Source organism: Diplotaxodon limnothrissa, linkage group LG19, assembly GCF_057381915.1.
Source record: "Diplotaxodon limnothrissa isolate DT_005_m linkage group LG19, D_limnothrissa_male_GT1.1, whole genome shotgun sequence".
In the NCBI taxonomy this organism is placed as follows: Eukaryota; Metazoa; Chordata; class Actinopteri; order Cichliformes; family Cichlidae; genus Diplotaxodon; species Diplotaxodon limnothrissa.
Genome location: NC_140614.1, coordinates 14,893,886 through 14,913,388, shown reverse-complemented (window position 1 = coordinate 14,913,388; position 19,503 = coordinate 14,893,886). Strand labels below are relative to the sequence as shown.

General features: G+C 40.0%; 1 protein-coding gene across 1 annotated transcript; it reads left to right on the top strand.

The window, feature by feature from the left end:
- Positions 1-24: 24 nt before the first annotated feature.
- eif4eb (eukaryotic translation initiation factor 4eb) lies at positions 25-11,525 on the top strand. The gene is made up of 7 exons (XM_085342366.1): positions 25-50; positions 840-943; positions 4,311-4,406; positions 4,531-4,594; positions 5,526-5,639; positions 10,884-11,023; positions 11,113-11,525. Exons 1-7 carry the CDS (start codon positions 33-35, stop codon positions 11,225-11,227), a joined length of 651 nt encoding a protein of 216 aa, XP_085198492.1. The 5' UTR covers positions 25-32; the 3' UTR covers positions 11,228-11,525.
- The last annotated feature ends 7,978 nt before the right edge of the window (positions 11,526-19,503 follow it).

Here is a 19,503-nt window from a genome sequence, read left to right as displayed (position 1 = left end):
CAACAGAAACTTTCCTAACAGAGAATTGTAAGATGGCGACCGCCGAACCGGTGAGTACTTTCTGTAAAGAACACATGAAAACATATGAGGGTCTTCTCGCTTCGATTACAGGGCGGTGTCAACCGTAAACTTCACGTACAACTCTTAACGTTAGCCCGTAAATGCTTAATGAGCGTTGTTGGGGCCGCACGTGTTGTTTTGAGTACTTCAAATTTGTCTTGGGTGCCACGAGCGAGGCGTAAAACAGGAATGCTTGTGTGTGGAAATCTCCCAACTTTCAAGCTGACGTTACTGCTACCAATCGAGGCAAGCACATTAACTCTCACCTGAAAACCAGTCACTTTTAGTGACGGACATTGCGCAGCGGTGAAGTGAACCTCCAAGAAATATGTGTTTATTAGAGGCACGTGAAATCATACCTTATATCCGAGGAGGACTTTATGTAAATAAAAATCCAGCTGTCAGAATGGTTCGACACATGACCTCTGCGGTCCGCCGTTAGCAGTGCTGTAAGCTGAGGTAAATGATGTAGAAGCACAGAGGGGATTCCTTATTTGTATTAAGTAATTTTATAGTTAATATTAGTTAGTCTTTGTCTCGCATCATAGTGAAATGTGTTCCAGATGTTCGTAATGGATTCCGTAAACATCTGCTTCCGTCACGGAATTTAAGTCGATCTAAGTTTCGTTTTAGGCTATAATATCAGTTTCTTTTTTTAAAAATGGGACTTCTACTAGTGGAAACAAGTAAACAAGAGGAAAAACCAGAACTCAAACATGTTGTTTTCAGTTTTATTGTATACCTTATATTAGTGTTGAGCCTCCATCTATTTTTTTTAGGAAACTAACCCAAGTCCTTCCCAGCCTGATGAAGATGGAGCTGAGCAGACCGGACAGGAGATTGTGAGCCCAGAGGCCTACATCAAACACCCGCTCCAGAACAGGTAGAGACCGCAGGTTTATGTAAAGCGACCCAAAGTTTTCCTTCAAGCAAGTCATGACACTTTTGGTAACACCTCAGGACGTTTATTTGATGAGCTGTTCTACAGCGTTATTTAAATTAACTTTAATTTCAGTGGTTACCAGTACATAAAACCTGCATGTTTATATACTAAAAAAACCTAGAAAACCTGTTGAATGCCCCCACAAAGATTTCTGAAAACGTCTTAAAAACTCCCACAGTCTCAAAATTTCTTTATCTCTCCAGATAAAAACCAAAGATCAGAATTACTCGTTTAAATTATTTTATGCCAACACTTGTTATCACATTATTGAATAGTAATTAATAGTATGGCTTGTCTGTTAAGGCCCAAATAATATATATATAATTGTTGCCTCACTTCCTATTACCAAATCGTGTCCAGTGTGTGTGAGTCATCTGTGTGATGTGTTTATAGGCCTGTAAATCAGTACTGCTTATCAGCTGAAGTCAAAAAGTCTGATAGTTTGTTCGCCTCCTTGCTTTGCATAACTGTTTGTTGTTATGCAAAGACTGTTATTAAAGTTTAAAATTGTATAATAAAGCCTTAATTACTATTTTTAGAATAGCAATTAGGCAGGCTTTGGTTTAATTCAACGGAATTAAAGTAATTTTTGTCTAAGTGGCTTGAAAATTGTGCTTTGGAGGCAAAACAAAACAAAAGCATTTCAGTTGCCATTCACATAGGACATGCCAGCATCTTATCACGGTCAGTAAGAGCGACCGCTTGTGTGTGGGAGTGGATAAATGTCAAGATGAAAAGTGCATCAAACTCCAGAGAAAAGACTGGTGACCTGTGTCAGACTCATGTTTGATCACAAGGCTCAGTTCGAGAACTGAATGACCGTTTCTCCTCATGGCCGAAGCAGCCGCTCATGCAGAAGTGAAAGAGAGACATGAATTGACCACTCACTGAAAACAATGAGTGCTGTGTTTACGGGAGGAAGAGGAGCCATTTACACAATTTGTCTGCATGATAGAAACATAAATAGAAGAACAAATGCAAATGTGTTTTGTTTCCAAGATAGATTTTGATGAGTTAAACCAATTTTCATCTTGATTGAAGACAGTGTCTAACAGACTTGGCAGTCATAAAATGTCATAAATACACATTTAATAATTAAAATATGAAGTTATCTCAAATGTGTTTTTGATGGATCTTCAGTGTTTTCATTGATATCGCACAGCTAGGATTTCCAGATCATATGACTCTGTCCCACTCAACCCCCACCAAACACACAATTAGATAATGCAGTGGAACCGCATCATTAAATCATTGTTTGTCATTTACTTTCATGCTGAGTTTATATGTACAAAAAATGGTAACAGCAGGACAGTTAGATGAGCTGATGTAACAGTTGTGGCTTCTGTTAAATGCAAGAGTACCCAGTGCTTAGGCTGGGGATCAGTTTTGGCCCTGCAGGCCCAGGGCTGCAGTACACTCGTGGAAAATCTCACAGAAACCTCCATCTTTGGAAAAGGAAAGATCAAACTGTAAAGCACCTTTTCGGGTTTTCTCCATTTAATTATTAAATGGTAAAAGGACTGGCTTATGTATCGCATTTTTACTCCAAGTGAGAACTCAAAGCAGTGCTTTATACTATGCCTGTCAGCGTGTTCTAACGATCACACTCATACACACACTGATGGATGGATCAGGGTAATTTGTGCTTCAGTATCTTTCCCAAGAAACACTTTGACATGCAGACTGGAGGAGCTGGGGATCAGTCTAGTATGAAACAGTTAAAACATCCAGCGTACAAGCGCCGAACATTAAATTGATGCTGCTTTGCTGATTAAAGTGGTATATCCCATGATATTGATGTTCAAAGTTCATTATTTAAAGAAAAAAAGTAATAAAAAGGTAAGATTTTGACTTTAGATTGTGACACTTTGAGTGGGTGTAAATTATTTACAGATTTTTAACAGAGCTTAAGCTTGTGTTTTTCCATCACTGAAAATTTAATGTGCGTAGCTCACGTAGGAATTCTAAAGGATCAAAAGACTGGGAAAAGTTAGGTGACTTAAAATGCCAGATTTCACCCCACCACCATGGACTTACTTTGTATGACTTCACTGGATAGTTGTTAAAGTTACCGTACCAAGAAAACCAGCTGATTCTGATGGGGTCGTGGGGTTCCACAGCCAGTTGTCTAAGTCTCAGAACAAGATTATTCATCTTCTTATTGTATTAATATGCACATTTGGACTTTTGTTGTGCATTTCATCACAAGTTTGGTCTTAAATTACCCCCTAACCTGTAGACAGGTTACCTGGTAACCTGGTAAATACACAGTATGTGACAGTAAATATAATTGATTGATTGCATTTTCTTAATTAAAATCTGGATGATTCATTGATAAAATGGAAAAACTCATATATAACTCTATATATATGAGTTTTATTAAATTGTACCTGTATCCATGTATTTATGCATGCAGAGTGTCGGATTCAAGCCTTTTTTTATTTCCCCACAGTAAGACTGTGATTGTCTGTGATGGCGTGGTGACCTGTCCAGGGGGGTTCAGTGTTTTTCCTCTCAATCCATACTTGGATACTTTCCAAGTACCTTCTGTGCTGAATACAAATAAGCCGTGAATGAATATTTTATGCATATTTAAATTCCACAAGGGTCTTTATGTCCAAAAGGGTCAAATATAAAAGCCAAACTCGACTGAGATCCAGTCAGCTAAAAGAAAAGTTGGCTCCTAAACACTTTAGTGGTGTCTCACAGCTCATTTTGATGAGAAGGTAAATGCTAATGGCTAAATATCCCAAAATATTGACAGTGGCATAAAGCATCTGAAACGGATTAATGTTATTTGTATTGACAGTGATGTGCATTTCTCAGTTTTCTTAACTCCCACATTGTTTTCAGGGTCAAAGGGTGATTGAGCCTGTTGAAGTCCATGAGAGGGATCGTGTAATGTATGTGGCCTTAGATCATGGCCTATAACTAAACATTCAAATGTCTGATAAACAGGTTCACTAGAAAAATTCACACAACGTTCTAATTGCTCATCAAACACTCTGCTCTGTGGATTTAGTACAGCTGAAGATATTTGGCTTATTATTCAGACCTTATTTGGCTCATATTTGGACTGTGGGAGTCTGTCTGCTTTAATTCTTTATTAGTTTAATTTTTTTGCCAGCCTGTTGCTGAGTTATTAGAGAGTTTAGTGTTGAGCATTTGGGACAAGCATCATCTGCATCTCGTGCATCCATACGTTGCTCATTTGCCCAGAAGTTCTGTTTGCCTTTGTTTACATTGTGTGTGTAATAATAGGCCTATTATATTTATGCAAATTTTTGTTTTCTGCTTAAAACAACAGATGGTCTCTGTGGTTCTTCAAGAATGACAAGAGCAAAACATGGCAGGCCAACCTGCGACTCATCTCTAAATTTGACACAGTTGAAGATTTCTGGGCGTAAGGAACGATAAATGTCTGGGATTCTTCTGTGCTCTCACTGAGAAACAAGCTGTGAGATACCCTGACTATATAATATGTTGTGAAATATGATTTTATTAATGCTTTTCTGTCTTTATTTCAGTCTCTACAACCATATCCAGTTGTCAAGCAACCTAATGTCAGGCTGTGATTACTCACTTTTCAAGGTATGTTTGATTCGTTTACCTTTTCTGGACAAAAGCAGTGAGTGTTGACTTTAAATGCACATACATTTAATTAAATTGGGATTTTTAGTGACCTTTGCTTGTCAGTGTCTTCTTTAACAGTCTGTATTTTAAGTAAAAGTCTTCCAATATTCTCAAAGTTACATGTAAAAAAAACTACATAGCATCTTTTTAAGCTGGTAAATGTCTTTACATAGATATGAGATATGGCATTTGTGCTAGTTTTAGTTGTTTTGAGATACTAAATAAGCAAATAAAAGGCCCGAGGCCTCTTCCACATTTGAAGTACAGGAATAGAGATCAGTTAAATGTTTTAAACTGATATCCTATTATTATTTTAGACATTGTAAAACAATATCAGTTACTCCTGTACTGAAGTTGACTGCTTTGAGGGTCTGTCCCACAGCCCACATCATACCCCTCAAGGCAGTGGTAGTCCAAACACTGAACAGAAACAAATAAAGCTTCTGCAAACAGAACAATGCCTGACTGAACTGCCAAGACAAGAGTTCCAGTAAAAACAGCAGCATCATTGCTGGAGGGAAGGGAAACAAGAAAAAGCCAGCTCACAGCCAGGAGAGAGAGGATGAGTTAAAGTGGAAAAAGAGTACTGGACTCAAGCCTTTATGGAGGATCACACCAGTGATTATCAGTCATCATCTGTACAAATTTACATTAAGGAAATCTTCTGGGAAATAAAAACCTATCTGGAAATAGGTTGAAGGTGAATCTTTAAGAAAAAGGTGTTTCAGCACTCGCTGTATACACGCTGACTTTTGATATATTTTCGTTTTTCCGTCGCAAACATATAATGCCTAACTGTGGGAAAGATACATTGCTTGCAGGCAACATTGAAACCTCGTTCTTAGAGGCTGCTCGGGATGTGTGCTGACAATTTGAACTATTGCTGCAGGATGGCATTGAACCCATGTGGGAGGATGAGAGGAACAAGCGTGGCGGGCGCTGGCTAGTTACACTCACCAAGCAGCAGAGGAGATTAGACCTGGACCGCTACTGGCTGGAAACTGTAGGTTTGACTGTGCTTGTGCTCTTCATCCCATTGCTTAAACCAGTGACAATAATAATCATTTCTCTAACCTCTCCCCAAAGCAGTACATTTATTACATGCTGGCAGCCATAATTAGTTACACCATGTTATCATTACACTTGTTGCCTGCAGAAAGGGGTGATTACAACTAAGCGTATCTTTCAGAGCTGAACCGAGCTCAGATTGATTTCATGTTCTTGGCAGCAAATGTGCGATTGCTGTGAGTGCGTGTTGAGCTGCAGGTTTGAGATCACAACCTGGTCAAATGAGAGCAATTGAAAATTGGTTTGCTTGCTTGGTGCTAACAGCGAGCGATGCTCAGCACAGATGCAGGAAAGAAAAGAAAAACATTTTCACAAGCTATAAAAAATATCACCGGGATGTTGGAACACTTATACTGTGTTGAATTAATACATATGGCCACCTGGGGCAGCAGTGAGCGCTACAATCAGCCAACCAATCAGCAAGTTACCACATATTATTTCTAGGCAGGTTTTTAAATGCGATAACTGAGAACAAGGTGACATATAGTCTTAAAATTCATACAATAGATGCAACTACTAAAATGTTGGTGAATTTGAATCTCAGTGATGTCGACCTGGAGGTTGAGGTGACTAAGATTCAAATCTCAAGGTCAACATCAGAGATCGTTTTCAGATAATCTTGTGACTTCAATAACTTAAGAAGGGCGTCGCCTAGGTGTAAAAGTTCACGAGTTTAAATATCAACGAGAACCAGGCAGCATTTTAAATCTCGCCTGATGAATGGCTACTGCCTATATGGCGCTGTTGGCAGTGCAGAGCCGATTCTTCCTTGGTGCCATTTCAGCAGGTTTTAAGATCTAATCTCACATAGCTCCACAAAATATAAAATTTGGGGTAATTTCAGTGGGAAGCCAGGTGCAGCGCACAGCATCTGCATTTTTTTTCTGCAGATTTTTTGCAGTAGCCCCGCACACAGCCACATATTTAAACTGTTTCATCATTCAGTCTGCCTTCTTTTGGTTACCAAGTCCGTGCCTGCTTTTTGGCCATAGCACCCCTGTAGATTGTAGATGGACCACTGGTTCTGCATCTGTGGGAAAAGCGTAGTAGAGCCATCTCAGACCTGGCTCCCACACAATCGCTCGTGGTTAGCAGCAAATGTGTTTTGCAAGAATATTCTCCATTAGTCATTAAATTTGACAGGATCCTGTTATATATTATACAGGCCTGGATCAGGGCCAGCGGAGATCCAAATTCAATTTTTAAATTTCTTTGTAAGATAAAAAATATTTAAATACTAGTTTTAAAATTAACATTCTTTGTATCTTTAAATTTTTTTGCAGTTTAAATCCTGTAGGATATACAGTGGGGCAAAAAAGTATTTAGTCAGCCGCTGATTGTGCAAGTTCCCCCACTTAAAATGATGACAGAGGTCAGTAATTTGCACCAGAGGTACACTTCAACTGTGAGAGACAGAATGTGAAAAAAAAATCCATGAATTCACATGGTAGGATTTGTAAAGAATTTATTCGTAAATTAGGGTGGAAAATAAGTATTTGGTCAATAACAAAAATACAACTCAATACTTTGTAACATAACCTTTGTTGGCAATAACAGAGGTCAAACGTTTACTATAGGTCTTTACCAGGTTTGCACACACAGTAGCTGGTATTTTGGCCCATTCCTCCATGCAGATCTTCTCGAGAGCAGTGATGTTTTGGGGCTGTCGCCGAGCAACACGGACTTTCAACTCCCGCCACAGATTTTCTATGGGGTTGAGGTCTGGAGACTGGCTAGGCCACTCCCGGACTTTCAAATGCTTCTTACGGAGCCATTCCTTCGTTGCCCGGGCGGTGTGTTTTGGATCATTGTCATGTTGGAAGACCCAGCCTCGTTTCATCTTCAAAGTTCTCACTGATGGAAGGAGGTTTTGGCTCAAAATCTCACGATACATGGCCCCATTCATTCTGTCCTTAACACGGATCAGTCGTCCTGTCCCCTTGGCAGAAAAACAGCCCCATAGCATGATGTTTCCACCCCCATGCTTCACAGTAGGTATGGTGTTCTTGGGATGCAACTCAGTATTCTTCTTCCTCCAAACACGACGAGTTGAGTTTATACCAAAAAGTTCTACTTTGGTTTCATCTGACCACATGACATTCTCCCAATCCTCTGCTGTATCATCCATGTGCTCTCTGGCAAACTTCAGACGGGCCTGGACATGCACTGGCTTCAGCAGCGGAACACGTCTGGCACCGCGGGATTTGATTCCCTGCCGTTGTAGTGTGTTACTGATGGTGACCTTTGTTACTTTGGTCCCAGCTCTCTGCAGGTCATTCACCAGGTCCCCCCATGTGGTTCTGGGATCTTTGCTCACCGATCATTTTGACCCCACGGGATGAGATCTTGCGTGGAGCCCCAGATCGAGGGAGATTATCAGTGGTCTTGTATGTCTTCCATTTTCTGATGATTGCGCCCACAGTTGATTTTTTCACACCAAGCTGCTTGCCTATTGTAGATTCACTCTTCCCAGTCTGGTGCAGGTCTACAATACTTTTCCTGGTGTCCTTCGAAAGCTCTTTGGTCTTGGCCATGGCGGAGTTTGGAGTCTGAATGTTTGAGGCTGTGGACAGGTGTCTTTTATACAGATGATGAGTTCAAACAGGTGCCATTCATACAGGTAACGAGTGGGGGACAGAAAAGCTTCTTACAGAAGACGTTACAGGTCTGTGAGAGCCAGAGATTTTCCTTGTTTGAGGTGACCAAATACTTATTTTCCACCCTAATTTACGAATAAATTCTTTACAAATCCTACCATGTGAATTCATGGATTTTTTTTCACATTCTGTCTCTCACAGTTGAAGTGTACCTCTGGTGCAAATTACTGACCTCTGTCATCATTTTAAGTGGGGGAACTTGCACAATCGGTGGCTGACTAAATACTTTTTTGCCCCACTGTATTTATATATACCAGTGGTTCTCATAATTTTCACAATAAGTACCACCTCATAAAATATATGGCTCTTAATGTCGGTCATAAAGGTGGTACTTTAAAGTACAGTACTATAGGCCTGTTTAACACCCTATACAGTTTACACGAGACAATTTTCTTTCTTATATGAATGTTATTTATTTTAACTGTCATAAACAGGATGTGACAAGTGATAAAAATAACAACTGTACTGCATTAAAACATCCACAGCAGATGGGATATCCAATCTTTAAGTGATGATATGATGAAACCTGCTTCTGGGTCCAAACTACTCTGAGTTTATTAAGGCTGTTATGTTTTTAACATGTTTTAAAGCTTTGTATCTTGTTCTATTTAATCTCAACAAGCCCCTGAAAATAAGTCAGTGATCACTGTCGGCCTGTCTCGGTTTTTAACGTCACTATTCAAAGGTCGGTTTTTAAAACCTTACGATGTCACTAAACCCCAGTCATGCGGCAGTATATTAATGACAAACCTCGTAGTGTGGATGGATTATCTCAGTTGTTCTCCTGACTGAAGTTTGGTCCGTTTACATCAATACGTCAATTTAACTTTTATTGAGTGGAAAAAAGTTAGCGTTCATCCTCCAGCTTCACTTTGGCTACGTTCACACTGCAGGCGAAAGCGCATCAAATCAGATTTTTTTTGACGCTATGCGACCCATATCCGATCATGGTATGACAGTGTGAACGGCACAAATCCGATATTTTCACATCCGATCTGGGTCACTTTCGTATGTGGTACTGAATCCGATACATATCCGATGTTTCAGAAAGCGACTACTGTTTGAACGGTCAAGTCGCATTAAATTCGTCTTTTACGTCACTGACACAAGACAGACGCCAATTATCAGCGCCAGAGAAGACATCGCGAACGCTTCCTGGCCATCCGGTGAAACTGCTGGGAAGACAACGTTGGAGAAACGTTAACATTTTATTTGTACTGCATAATCTGCAGATTCTGACAAATGTCTGCAACCATCCTTTGAAGCACCGCTCCTCTCTAAAACAGCAATAAGGATCATTATTAGGTTATTTACATTATTATGTAAATAACAAAATAACTTAAAGCAAAAATTGGGAAACGTGAAGTCCGAAGTCTTTATATTAAGACCATCAGTCAAACAATATAGTTTGCTCTGGGTCTAAACAGAGCGCGTTGTGTGTGACGTCTTCTTTTGCGCATGCGGCCGCTTTGAGCGTTCACACTAGAGCGCGTTTGCTGTCGCATTTTATTTGTAGTGTGAACGAGCAGACAAAAAAATCGGATTTGATCAAAAAATCGGAACTGAGCATTAAGACCTGCAGTGTGAACGTAGCCTTTGTTTATGTTATGCTAACCATAGCTGTGTAGCTAGCCACCACATAGCACATCATTATATACCAGCTAGCCCAACTTCAGTAACCCTACAAACGTCACTGCTGTTTAGGTTTCTGGCTTCATTTATGTTGGACGTGATAGCAGAGCTGTACGTTTTAATTTTTCAGAAATCCCTCAATCAGAACATGGTATATAATTTAATCTTAAAAAAAATCTTTGAAGACTTCCCACGTATCACTAGAGGGAGCCCACGTGCCACCAGTGGTACACATACCACAGTTTCAGAACCACTGATATATAGGATAGGATTCACTTATAGTATATAGGGTGAATCAGTGGGTTATTCACATTACGATTTTATTTAATAGGATAAAAACAATTTCTTCTTCCAAAGCTGGAAGAACTCAACTCAGGTAAAAGTAAATTCTTACTAAATTTCTTGCTGTTCTGACCTACCATTGATCCTGAACTTAACTGAAGTGAAATATCAGAAGATCGGTTAATGAAAAAACACCAAGAACCCTTTAATGTTCTGCTCGTGTGATGATCAGGTTTGTGACTAAAGCTTTGTGTCGGCTGCAGAAGTTTTTCACATTCAAACAGGGCCGAGGCAGTCTGAAGATATCGAAGGTGTCAGAACAAAATGTGTTCAGATACTGCTGAAATATCACACTAGGATTAAGTAGTAACTTTGGAAATAATAATGTCAGCGTAAAATGCCACCAAATACTATGTCGTGTCACTGATTTTGAAAAAGCAGAAATCCTTAAAAATGTCAGCTCCCCAGTAATGAATACGACAAGCCTCAACGACCTCACTGCCTTTTCTCTTGTCGCAAAGAATGAGGATTTCAAGTTGCTGTCAAAATAAAGATGTGTTTCAATATGTCAAGACAACAGCTTTTCTTCCTCTGCATCCTGTCACCAGCTGCTGTGCTTAGTCGGAGAGGCCTTTGACGACTACAGCGATGATGTCTGCGGAGCCGTGGTCAACGTCCGCACAAAAGGGGATAAAATAGCCGTCTGGACGTCAGACTACGAGAACCGCGAAGCTGTAACGCACATAGGGTGAGACAGATCAGATCGCGGTCTGTTTAAGTATTCTAAGCACTGAAGGCCTCCTCAGCATCTTACGTTGTCATTTCGTATTTCAACAGGAGAGTTTACAAGGAACGCTTGGGGCTTCCCGTGAAGATGACTATTGGTTACCAGTCTCATGCAGACACCGCTACCAAAAGCGGTTCAACCACCAAGAACAAATTTGTTGTTTGAGAAAGCCCTTATGTGCCTCTTTTCATTTTCTTGTCTTATTTTGTTGTTGGTGCACATGTTTACTTTGCTGCAAAAGACTCTGCGGAATGCAATCTGGAAGGAAATAAAGAGTTCATGCCAAATGTTGCCATAACCTGCCCAGGAACTTATACTATAAATGCTATGGAAAACAGATGAATGCAAAAACTTCCACAAACACTAATAATGAGAGGTATTAATAGTGGATGTCATTTAGAGTGCTTCATTTTGTACTAAACAAAATCGTTCTGATTTTATATTTTTATTTTGCGAATGGCAGGGAATCAGAAAATGTATATTTCTCACCTGTTTTACAGCATCGTTGGTTTGGCTGTAATCCTTATTGACATTAAACTCTTTTAATTTATTATATTAATTTGCTTGCATATTATTAGAATGTTAGACCTTCGTTTTATGCTTTTTTTTTTCTTTTTTTTTTGCCTTGAGCCATTGCACGTAATCCACCTTTTTAAAGTGTTTCATGACATATATTCATTTGAGTGTTAATATAATTAAAACATTGGTTTTGCAATTATTAACTGTTAAATTGTGGATTATTTTGTTGCTTTCTGTAAGTGGTACATTCCTTGTTATAAACGCTTTACTAATTGACTTGTGGTGATGCTCTATTGATGGACACTGACTTTTTGAAGTTAACTTATCAGCAGTGACGGGCAGATCAGCCGTAAAGTAAAAAGACTAATGTAGATATGATTATACTTAAGAAAAGAGCACTTGGTGTGAAATCTGGCTCTCCCTCGTTTTAAGATCCCTTAAAATGTCAGTAAAAAACACTTGTGAGAGAAAAGATTAGTTTGGGAAACGCGGCGTCAGTCCATTGCCACCAGAGCAGCTTTCAAATGTCACTTCGCCGTGACAAATATCATCACGTTCTCGGTGTTCTTCTAATAAAGCAGCAGGCGACGCTTCTACACGTAGATCCTTCTTGATCTGATGAAGCTTTAAGTGGCTCTTTAATGAGGTCCCTGCTGCAGTTCTGGTGGTAACCTTTAAAGCCCAGCTGTTTATTCATGTAAGATCCTTTACAAGCATGCACTTACATGATAAACACAGTAAGTAAAACATGTAATAATGTATTCTGTTTAGAGCAGATGCTTCAAAATACCTCGAATCAGTAATTCGTCTGCACCAGTGCAGCAAAATGCCACAGTAACCTGACAGATTTTTGTACTTTTAACTAATATGTAAGATTTCTATGCTAATAAAATACTAAATAACTTAAAAAATCAGATACAGCAATTAAAAAAAAAAAATTCTATTGTAAAGATTATACACAACCACAGTAAACGACCTTGGGGCAGATTCAAGTGATTAAATCTTTCAAAGAATAAATGAATAACAGAATTAACAGGTAGTTAGAATAAAAAAATGTCTGAAATGTGCTTCAACTGGCAAATTTGGGAGGAAAAAATAAAGACAAAGGTTAAAACTTGTTCTAACATAATTGAAGGGCTTTAAGTGTCATCGATCAACGGGACTGTAAGGTCTAATAAGCCTTTGGAAATCCATTCCAACAGACCGAGTCTTAATATGTTCTGCAAAAGCTGAAATCACTAAGAATTGATCAGCCTTTTAATACTGCATCGAGGCCAATAGTTTTTTTTTTTTTAAATGTAAGAAACATCTTCCTAATTTCCTTTTGTCAAATTCAGATTTGCGGTGTCTCAGAGGTGCCTTAATGGAGGAGCTACACAGGGGGGATTAAACAGGAGATAATGGATTTCAGTCCGTCTTCAGTGTGCTGTGTGGAGTCTGCACTGAGCTTTTAAACACAGCTGCCATTAGTTGCTTATCAGCTGCAGTATAGCAGCTATAGAAAGCATTCAGACGTCTTCACATGCTGAAGAGGTCTATTGTGTTGTACATTTCATTTTAAGTAGAGAGAGTTGTATGTTTTCCTCTCGAGCTACGCTGAATAACCTTTTACCTTAAATGTAACTGTGAGTTGGAGTGGATCATTTTTGGCTCAGTTTTTCTTTCCCTTAGTTTAGTTTACCTGTTGTTGGTTCTGCACCCCGTAACATGGTGTTCCCACCATCTCCATCCTTTGCTCTAAGGACTGTGATAACCAGATAATAAGCTTGAATTGGGCCAAAATATTCTTTCATTGTGCTCTGAATTCTTTAAATACTGTCTCTCAAATCCCAAAGTCCAACCTGGCTGTCATTTGCGTTTTGCTAAGAGTGGCTTCTGTCTAGCTGCTCTGACATAAAGTGATGAATTGAATGAAATGGTTTTCTTTCCAGCCCGTTTTCACATCCCTGCTGAGGACTTCTGAAGCTCGGTGAGTGACTTGTTCACCTTTCTGACCAAAGCCGCTCTTGTAAATTGCTTAATTTAGCCAGCTGCAGGAGGTCTGGTGGCTCCAAATTTCTTCAATTTCACAGGTTTTGTGGTAACAGTGCTCTTGGGAAAACCTTTAAAAGGATTTAAAACCCTCCCTGTGAGCTATGGCTCACCACGTGTTTGCCTACAGAGACTTGGATTTCATGGCTTTAATTTGTCCTGGCATACAGTGTGAGTTGTGGGACATTCACAGGTGTGTCGCCCATCTCTGTCCAATCAGTTTAGTTTGACACAGCTTCAGTCATGTTCTACACTCATCCCAACGATAGTTTGGTTTTTAGACATCATGGACATAGACAAATATAACACTTTTATTCTTTCTGTAGCAAATTGTAATAAAAGCAAGCCTGTAAACACAAGGCTACTGACATGGTCACTTTATTAAACGGGGTTACGGACTAACACTGGCGCCAATGAATGCAATCAATGTAGCAAATTGAATCGAGCATAATTTTCTCAGTCTCCAGTCTGCTGCAGGGGCCGCCGGGCCTTCCTGTTTCCCAATCAGCAGCACTTATCAAAATCCCAAAGCCCCCAATGTGAGACAAGGGTCACGTCAGTCAGACAGAAGATGTAGTCCAGGCGGGGAAATGTGAAATGAAGGCTGAAATGAGCAGATTTCAAAAAGGACAAAGCGATTTTGGAGCCAAAAGAGCAAAGAGCCAAAACATTAAATATTGTTACCGTGGAAATTTTACCTAGCTGATTTGTTTTACTGCGGCTCTGAGTATTCCACTTATGCCGCGACTGCTGGCAGGTTTTAATAGGTAATCATTTCACTGCTGTCCATCACTTTACACTGGAGGGAGCTGCAGCCCCATTTAACTTTAAATTGGTGTTTGTAAGGCCAGTAGGCAGTGCAGGCAAGGATTTGTTTACAGCCCTAAGTCTACATTGTTTTAGCTTTCATCTTTAAAGGCAGTGGTTTAGGAGCTTACCGTCGTGTGGATTGCACTGCTGTCAGTCTGGGTGTTTCCTATCTCAGGCTTTGATGGCTGCAGCTCAATTCATAGGAAAAAAGAAATTAAGTTATGGCGCAACATGAGCTGAAAGAGGCATTGTGTTTGTGCAGAGGTGAAGAGGAAGTTTCAAAGAATGAGCAAAAGCAGAAAACATGAAAACACAACTTTTTCATCTGCTTGCGGGACTGTGAGTAAAAGCTCTCACGAGTAGACTCTCATAGTGGCTGAAAAGCAGTGCACAGAAACAAACGCCGTCCATAAGACTGAGCATTTAACATCAAAGAATTGTATGTTGCCAGAAGCTATAATTAGGACATAATACTGTGTAATACCCCACAGCTAAAGGATTCAAGGAAAAGCCATTTGTGAAGCTCAACTATTTATCAGCTTTCCATTCTCTAGACGGCTGATCAGTTTTCCCAAGGGCCCATTCGAGTCCCTCATTTATCTTCATGTATTGTAAGGATCAATGGCGGGATTTGTTAACCCAGATTAAATGAATGAAGGGGGTAATCAGACAGGCAGTTAGCCCACTTTGTGTGATCGAAAACACTTAGACTAAATTGAAATCCCAGGCGCATATATTTAAAATATATGTATCGGCACACTATCACAGAAGCACACAGGACACAGCCGTGCAGTGTAAAGCAGTTATTGCATTGCATCGTGAGGCATTTAGTATTGATCCAAATAACTCCCTGTGCACCTATTTGAGACCGAGTCCTGACAGCCCACTCAGAAGAAACAGCATATTATTTCCATGTAAGCTTCACTTTGCTGGTGCTGAATGCACTGTAGGATTGATTTGAACATTTCATTGATCACCTTTACGACACAGGTCTGAAGAGCGATTTTCCTTAACTTTCAAATATGAGATCCCGAGGCCTGAGGATGCTTACTGGTGCTCTGAGGAAACAGTGGGAAAATGTCCAAGATTTTCCAAACTTGGCCTGCCAGCAGGTCTTAAGGTGGGCTGGAATGGCCTTCTGTCACCTTCAGTTGATTAGTAATTCAATCTGGCAGGTGGTTAGATACAATGCAGGCCCTTACAGCTGATGTCATTCGGACAGTCAAGTCACCACATGGTCCCGCCTGCACACTCGCTTTTCTCTTCTTATCCTTCTCACGCGTGCAGATGTCAATATATTTGTTTGCGCTGCGCTTCAGCAGACGAATTCTACAGGGTGGCTTCTTTCAAGTAGCGGCTAATTTCAAAAGCAGTGTTTCAAACAGCTCAATATACACTCACTGGTCACTTCAAGGGGGGTGCACCCCCTTTTGTGCTCAGAACCGCTTTAATTTTTCATGTCATGGATTCAACTTTAAGATTTTGATCCATGTTGGCACATTTGCTGCAGATGCAGCTGTGTGATGCATGATGCCACATGATGCTGCGGGATCCACGATGCAAATCCCCTTTTCCACCACTTCCCAAAGCTGCTCTACTGCTGAGGCCGTTTGAGTACAGTGAATTCATTGTCGTGTTCAAGAAACCAGCTCGAGATGATTTTGTGCAGTTGCCAAACACTCACAGGAGGCTGTTTGTGTGGAGTCTGGCACACATCGAGCCTTGCTAGCAGAAGTTGCAGTATTTATCAGAAACAAACCAAAGTCAAACAAAACTTCACTCTGTGAGATCAAAGAGAACAGGAGAAGAAGATGTGTTGATGTGAGGTGTTGCTGAGAATTCTGGTTATTTCAAGAAAATATTTTATTTTAAGAAAAATGTCAGTACTGGGGTACAGTTTACAGTCACTTTCTGTGGATTTCTGTGGTCACAACTAGGTTAGGTCCTGGGTGAGAGCAGTGATAAGAGAGAGACGCTCTTTAAAAACTTATCTTGTGATGAAATCAGCAATTTTTTTTCTTTAATTTGACTGGATATTTTGTATTTGCACTTAATTCAAAATAAATTCCAAGATAGCTGACGAATGCCAGGACCTCTAGAAGGGATTTGGTAGAAATCATCAATTTGAACTCTCACTTGCCAAATTCCACCTTTATATCAGCTAGGAGTGGGAAAGCAGCCATAATGGCTTAGACTTGGAATGACGGCCAAATCTACAAAGAGCGGTGAACGTCAGAGCAGCAGCAGCAGCACAGGAGATGATTATAGCCTGTTCACAAAGAAAATACACGCTATTATGTGACACATTTCTATGTGCGTCATCAGCCTCTTTGTTGGTTAGTTTAATCATTTTTCACATGGCTGTTTTTCTGCAAGAACCTTTGCCCTTTTCTTCTTTACTTTGACATCTCTGATAATCAGTTTGCATTGTGTTAATTAACACTGATTTGTTTCTTTGATACAGTGGTTTGTCGGTGCTGTCCTCAGGACCCACGGAGCTCCTGGTCATCTATCTTACCAGTTGGTTAATTGCAGTTAATTGCATTCACCTGCCATCGCAGGTGTCAAATAATCGCTCATTAGATGCCTGGAATAAAAAACAGTAGGGTTGTGAAACTGCAGGATGGAAAAGTACTGGTTTGAAAGAAGTGAGGAAAAAAAACTTAAAAGGTTATTTCTTCTAAAAGAAGTGGGTCAGTCAATGAGCTCGAACACTTTCCAAACAACTTCAAAATAGCCAACCGATAGAAATTCTCATTAATTTCAGCCGTTCGTTCATCTAACTTTCAAAGGAAGGCAAGGGTTTCACACAAACAGGGGATAATTAATGCTGCCTTTTGTGAAGTGTTGTGGTGTTTGCACCAGCAGTTATGCATTAAATTGGCTGGTAATAATAACCCCTCGTGCACTGTCTGCATCATTCATCTGTGACAAATGAGCTCAAGAGATTCCGTGGTCATATTTCATTTGTTTTCTCAATCCAGTGAGGTGAATATTTTCTGTTTTAGCATTTAATTTCATAATGCTTTATTATACCCACCCACAGTCTCCTGGCATAACTGTGGCATGGCTGAGCTTCCTGCTGTCAGCTGAGTAAGTGTCGCTTTCAGCCACATGGGAAGAAAAGCAGGCAAAAGTCCAATTTGTTAATGCGACTCACGCTGCGTGCAGGTGCAGGAAGAGTTTAGTTTTCTATATATATACTGCGACCTAAGACAAAGTTTGATTTTCATAAAGGTCTCAAAAGCAGATAAAGAGAACCCAAACAGGCGAATTAAATGAAAATATTATACCCTGTCATTTATTCCATATATCAAATAATCAGATGTTACATATCTGTTGAAAGCTGAATTCAGAATGTGATGTTTTTCGGTCACAGGGATTGCAATGGGCATCAGGGCTCTGACACCTACAGGAGCTGCCATGAAGTTCCCGGCATACAGTTCTGGTGCTGATGTTAATGCCAGAGGAGGTTTGGACCTCAGTGGTTAGTGAATCAGCAGAGCATTGCTGACTTTTACTCACTGGGCGCCGTTAGGACTCAGCAACCGTGCTCTGTAACTTTATGTGGTTTGATACTCTGTGGCTGAGCTGCTTTGGTTCCTCAACGCCTTTACAATAATAACACTTTCAGTTTACTGTACGATAGGAATGAAGAAATGTCATTAACTGACTTGTTGTGGGAGTGGCATCCTACGTATTACAATACTACTTTTACAGAGTGCATGGTTAGGTGCTTGATTTTATACACCTGGTAGCAGGATGGAAAAGATCTGAATTCAGAAATTAAGAGATGTGGCCCAACATATTGTCCATGCAGTGTATGGACAAATTTCAAAACTAAATTTAGAAGAGCTGAAGGCCTCTCTTCCATTGGCTAATCTTTCCTAATGTGTAACCAGGAGAGCACTAACCGTGAATAGTGCGCAGGGCAGGGCTGCAAGGAGAAAGTCACTGCTCGTCTACAAAGATCATGTGGACAAGCAAAAACCTCCCGTTTGGAAAAAGAAAACCACTGAATAGTAGCATGAGAACTATATTAGTGGACAGTTTATATCTGTTTTGATGCATCTATTTCTGGACTGGTCATCATCACTGATGGAGAAATGAATTCTGATTATACCAGCAAACTCTAAAGGTCAGTTGCAGGACATTTGTCTGTGAGCTGAATTATAAGATAAACTGGGTCATGCAGCAAACTGACAACGCTCAACACAGAAGGCTTCTACTCAGTGAAGAATGAATGGTATGGATTAAAACTATAAGATTATAACCCAAGAAGTACCTTAGGCAACATTTTCATGTGAGGAAATCCACCATCATCCACGAGCTGAAGCTGTTCTGAACCAAGGAATGAGTTTTTCCCCAAAGCGATGCACAGGACTGGTCAGCATTTACCACAAATGGCATTGTTCTTTAGATGCAAAGGTTAACATTGCTTTTTCCTCTTACAGAAATATTACAAAAGTAGCATCGGATAATATCCCTCAGTAAATCAATTTCAAAACACAAAACTGTCACAACCCTTTCAAACCAGAAGTCAGCACACTGAGTGTTTCTGCTCACTCATCACGCAGATAGAGAGCAACGTTAGCCCTAATTCAGTGTTTAATCTGCCACTCTCCTTTTACCTCTTATTACAGAATATTCAACTTTTTTTTTCCCATTGACCAGGCAAACTGTGAAAACGCAATCACCACATTTCGGATTTACATCTCAGTAGACTTTAAATAAAAGAGGACACCATCTTATATGCATTTCAAAGAATGACGCCCTCCTTGCACAAGTCGTGCACAAACAAGACATTTACAGACAGCAAACAAAGAGTTGTAGTGATACTTCAAAGCACTGACACTGTACTGCATACATGCAATAAAAAGGTGGAAAGTATATTATGCTGCCTGCAGCAGTCTTGGGGATTATATAATGTATAAGCCAATACTTCCCTTGCAAAGACTAACAATATCATTGCTGCTCTTGTAGAGAACAGAGATATCCTTCAAAATACACAGAGCTTTCTTTTTATAGATATGTGTAGTGGTATGTAGTATTTAGTAATATGACAGTAAGTGCTTCTGCCA

Bases quoted from the DNA above. Each gene is read 5' to 3' on its own strand.
- eif4eb (XM_085342366.1), top strand. The intron at 4,407-4,530 runs GTAAGGAACGAT...TCTTTATTTCAG, and splicing joins ACAGTTGAAGATTTCTGGGC to TCTCTACAACCATATCCAGT. The intron at 4,595-5,525 runs GTATGTTTGATT...CTATTGCTGCAG, and splicing joins GTGATTACTCACTTTTCAAG to GATGGCATTGAACCCATGTG.